General features: G+C 35.3%; 1 protein-coding gene across 2 annotated transcripts; it reads right to left on the bottom strand.

Annotated features, from left to right (window-relative positions):
* Window positions 1-333: 333 nt before the first annotated feature.
* LOC142640512 (AT-hook motif nuclear-localized protein 15-like) lies at window positions 334-2,513 on the bottom strand. Of its 2 annotated transcripts, none has more exons than XM_075814643.1 (2): window positions 2,269-2,513; window positions 334-1,934 (listed from the first exon to the last, which is right to left on the bottom strand). In XM_075814643.1, exon 2 carries the CDS (start codon window positions 1,531-1,533, stop codon window positions 538-540), a length of 996 nt encoding a protein of 331 aa, XP_075670758.1. In that variant the 5' UTR covers window positions 1,534-1,934; window positions 2,269-2,513; the 3' UTR covers window positions 334-537. The 2 variants fall into 2 exon arrangements, with proteins under 2 accessions (XP_075670758.1, XP_075670757.1); XM_075814642.1 differs by lacking the exon at window positions 2,269-2,513 and adding an exon at window positions 2,117-2,256.
* Window positions 2,514-3,686: the final 1,173 nt, after the last annotated feature.

Genomic DNA, 3,686 nt, shown 5'->3' with positions numbered 1-3,686 from the left:
TGTTGATTCATTACACTACCCAAGGAGTGATAGTTTGATCTATTTTCGACTGAAGCACATAGTAGCCTCTCAGCAATATCATTGCTCCATGAAAAACAAAACATTAATCAAGTATATTGAAAACATTAAATCTGTTCCATTTAAGATTTAAAAGATAAAAATAAATAAGGAAAATCTCGTCTCTAATACAAACTACTGCTTACCATAAGAAGAAATTTCTCTCATAATTTGCATCTCCAACTTTATTTCTTGACTACATCCTTTACCTACATCATCAAAAAATGAAATCTTCCAAAGCAACTTGATTAGAGAGAGAAACAAGTAATCCGAAACTAACAAGAAAACTGAGATTCAAATTCCTAGTTGGCCAGCAGACTAAGAGTCACAAGCAAGAGATATAAACAAAAAGTCCTACCTTGCTTAATTGCTATTGCTTACAAGAAACAGTCAAAACATTTTGCACAAAAAAAAAAGTCAGCAAAACCAAACTAACACGAATCCCCCTAAACTTCGTCTCTCTCTCTTACTCTCCCCCCCTCAGTAAGATGGAGGTGGACGAGGAGGAGGACCCCAAAAGACATCATGGGGCATCTGACCATTTGGTAGCAAATTTGGAGGTAAATTGTACATAGGCATTGAACCGGCCACTTGTTCACCCAAACCTTGACTTGCTGCTGGATTCCCATTAGTCCCAGAATTCAGTCCTGATTGTTGTTGTTGCTGCACTTGCATTCCTTCCCCAACCGCCGCCTCATCCTCTAATGGCAACCTCTCGTACGTCGCATTAGTAAACGTCGCCGCAATAACCATAACCGGCCCTGAAGCCACCAATGGACCGACAACGGTGCCACCAACAACTTGGCCTTGCCCACCAGCTAAATACACAGTCAGCCCCGTGGCCCCGGGTGGCGACGGGGCAGGCAAGAAAGCACCAGATAGAGATAAAATCTCAAATCTTCCATGAAGAGTAATGACTCCACCAGGTGCAGCTGGTTGCCTAAGAGTAACATTATTGACAATGCCACTACCACTCAAAACCGAGACCCCTCTATGCCTTCGATTAGCAAAAGTACCAATGCACTCAGCAATATCACTCCCACTGCTGATTTCCAATACATGGCTTCGAAGAGCATTGGGACTCTCTTTTGTGATCACTATTGGAGGCTTTGGCTTGTTCTTCGACCCCGGTGGTCTGCCACGTGGCCTGCGCCCACTACTACTACCTGGCTCGATAAGTTCATGGCCACCGCTATTATTCAAGTCCTCAGCTTCATGATCAATCTCTCGGCTATCTTCTTCTTCAAGGTTTTGCCTTTGTGGGGTGGTGGTGTTGCTCGTGCTACTATTGGTGGAAGTAGTATTGGTGTTACTGTTATGATTGTTGTTGTCCATGAATTCTTGCTCTCTTCTGGGTCCGAGACTGTTCAATCCGCCACTATCTTCGTCTGGGTTTCTCAGATGAAGCGATGGGGTCGAGGACATGGGGTCCACACCTCTCATCGCTACATTCCCAGCCCACCATCGACTCGCCATGTTCAAGAACTCCGAGAAGAGAAAAACTCAAAAAAGACTTTACCTTTGAGACAAATCCTATAAGCTTTTTCTTGTTTTTGTATCACTCTTCACTCTTCCCGTGTCTTTATTTGCCTCGTTGATTTGAATAATGATAAAATACAATTCAAATAAGAAAGAGAGCTAGTTAGCCAGCTTTGGAAACCCAATAGCACCGAGAATATAGATAAAGGATTAAAGGTTCTAGCTTCTTCTTTGTTCTTTGTTTGTTTGTTTGCTGTTTTTGTAGATTGAGAGCTCAAATAAAGAACCCCAAATCTAACAGATACAAACAATCCAAAAAACCTTATCCCTTCCTCCTCACCCAAACCAAGCTAACCATCTTGCATGAATCAGACACAACAACATGGGTTTTCCTTGTCCTGCATATAAACCCTAATCATTACCACTCTCACACTCCAAATTGCAAAAAATCAGATCCAGCAAACATTAAAAGTAGTAACTGATCCACTAAAAAAAGTAAAAAACCCACTTCACCAAAACTCAGAAAAATCAAGGATCTAAACTCACACCAAATATAAACAACCAAAAAGAAATAAATTACCTTGCACTCCAAAATATCAGTCAAAAGATGCCATTTTCATGAAACCCAACTACGTGAATAGGTTGTACATAAAAAAGTGTAAAGCATTTATTTCCTTCTTCTTTAATATTTCTGAACAGAAAAGAGGAGAGGAGTCTCTGTTAGCTTTGTACCTGAATGCTTACACACAGATTGAGTAGATTAGTACTACAAGGAAGCAACAGCCCAGGATTTCTGGTCTATTCTGAGTTCTGAGGTAGAGAGGGGGGCCTTGAGTTTTAGCAAGAAGCAGAGAGGTCTGTGTTCTGGGGCAGTGGGTGTACGTTAAAAGAGGTTAGCACTCCCCTGGCGTACGATAAGGATTCGTGTATCTATCAATCAGTAGCGGTTTTGCAGTGGGCTGAATTTTCTTGTCTCCCTGGTAAACGGTTTTGTGCTGTTCAAAGTTTCTAGCTCCAAGTTGAGTGAGAGCTTTTATTGTCTACATCTTTCCTTTAAGGTAACCCATTTAAAGTGCACCAATAAAAAAAATATTGATAAATACTTAAATACTTAAATTTATATATTTTATTAAAAATATTGGTTAAAATACTTAACTAATTCTTTTAAGTTTTTTCAAATTTCATTTCACTTCTCTAACTTTATTTTTGTTAATTTCAGTCTTTTAAATTTTAAATTTATTTAATTAAGGTCTTTCCGTTAACTTTTGTTAAAAAATTTTCAAAAAAAATATCTGAAAAATATTTTTAATCATTAATTGAAATTTTTAATTTAAAAAATTTGAATTTTTTTTTTTAAAATTGAAAAATTAACTACAACATATAAGAAAAATTGATGAAAAAGTCTTAATTGAATAAACTTGAAAGTTAGAAAACTGAAATAAACGAAAGCAAAACTAGAGGACTGAAATGAAATTTTAAGAAACTTATTGAGTCAGTTTTGTATTTTAGCTAAAAATTTATTAAAACATATTATTGATACCAGGATCCTTTTGAGAACAGTTTATTTAGTTAAAACTGAAATCTTTTTATTAAAAATGTAGAAAAAAGAGTTAAAAACTAGTTAAATAGTACAATAGGACCTATAAATAATACAGAAAATGTAAAAACTCAAATAAATTGAAACTTATAAGTTCATGCCAGATGGGCTCTTAAAGGACTTAAATTAGAGGTTATTTTTATCTTGGCCATGCTTTATTTGCTTTCATACAATTTTTTATGTTTCGATTTTTTTTTTGGGCCTTCATGTTTGATTAAGTAATCTGCTTAGTCTTTTATGTTTTAAAATTTTCATTTTTATGAAGGGGCAAACAAAAAACTGAATCAAATATAAAGGGCATAAATGAAAATTTTGAAACATTAAGGCCAAAATGAAAATAACTCAATTTTTAAAGGTCAAAAGTATACTTTAATATTTGTATAAATCAAAGGATAAATTATAATTTATCTTCTTGTGATATATCACTATAACAATTTAGTTCTCAAAACTTTCAATTATTACATTTGGGCCCTAAAGTTTTGATTAAACTGAAATTGTTAGAATTATATATGTTAAAAATTAACAAATTTACATTTTTATGGACAAATAAATT

This window comes from Castanea sativa, chromosome 6 (assembly GCF_040712315.1).
Source record: "Castanea sativa cultivar Marrone di Chiusa Pesio chromosome 6, ASM4071231v1".
NCBI lineage: Eukaryota > Viridiplantae > Streptophyta > Magnoliopsida > Fagales > Fagaceae > Castanea > Castanea sativa.
Note: the sequence above shows the minus strand (reverse complement) of the source record. Positions and strands in the feature narration are given on the sequence as shown.

What these genes read in the sequence shown, in the direction of transcription:
- LOC142640512 (XM_075814643.1), bottom strand. Translation starts at nt 1,533, where the DNA reads ATGGCGAGTCGATGGTGGGCTGGGAATGTAGCGATGAGAGGTGTGGAC.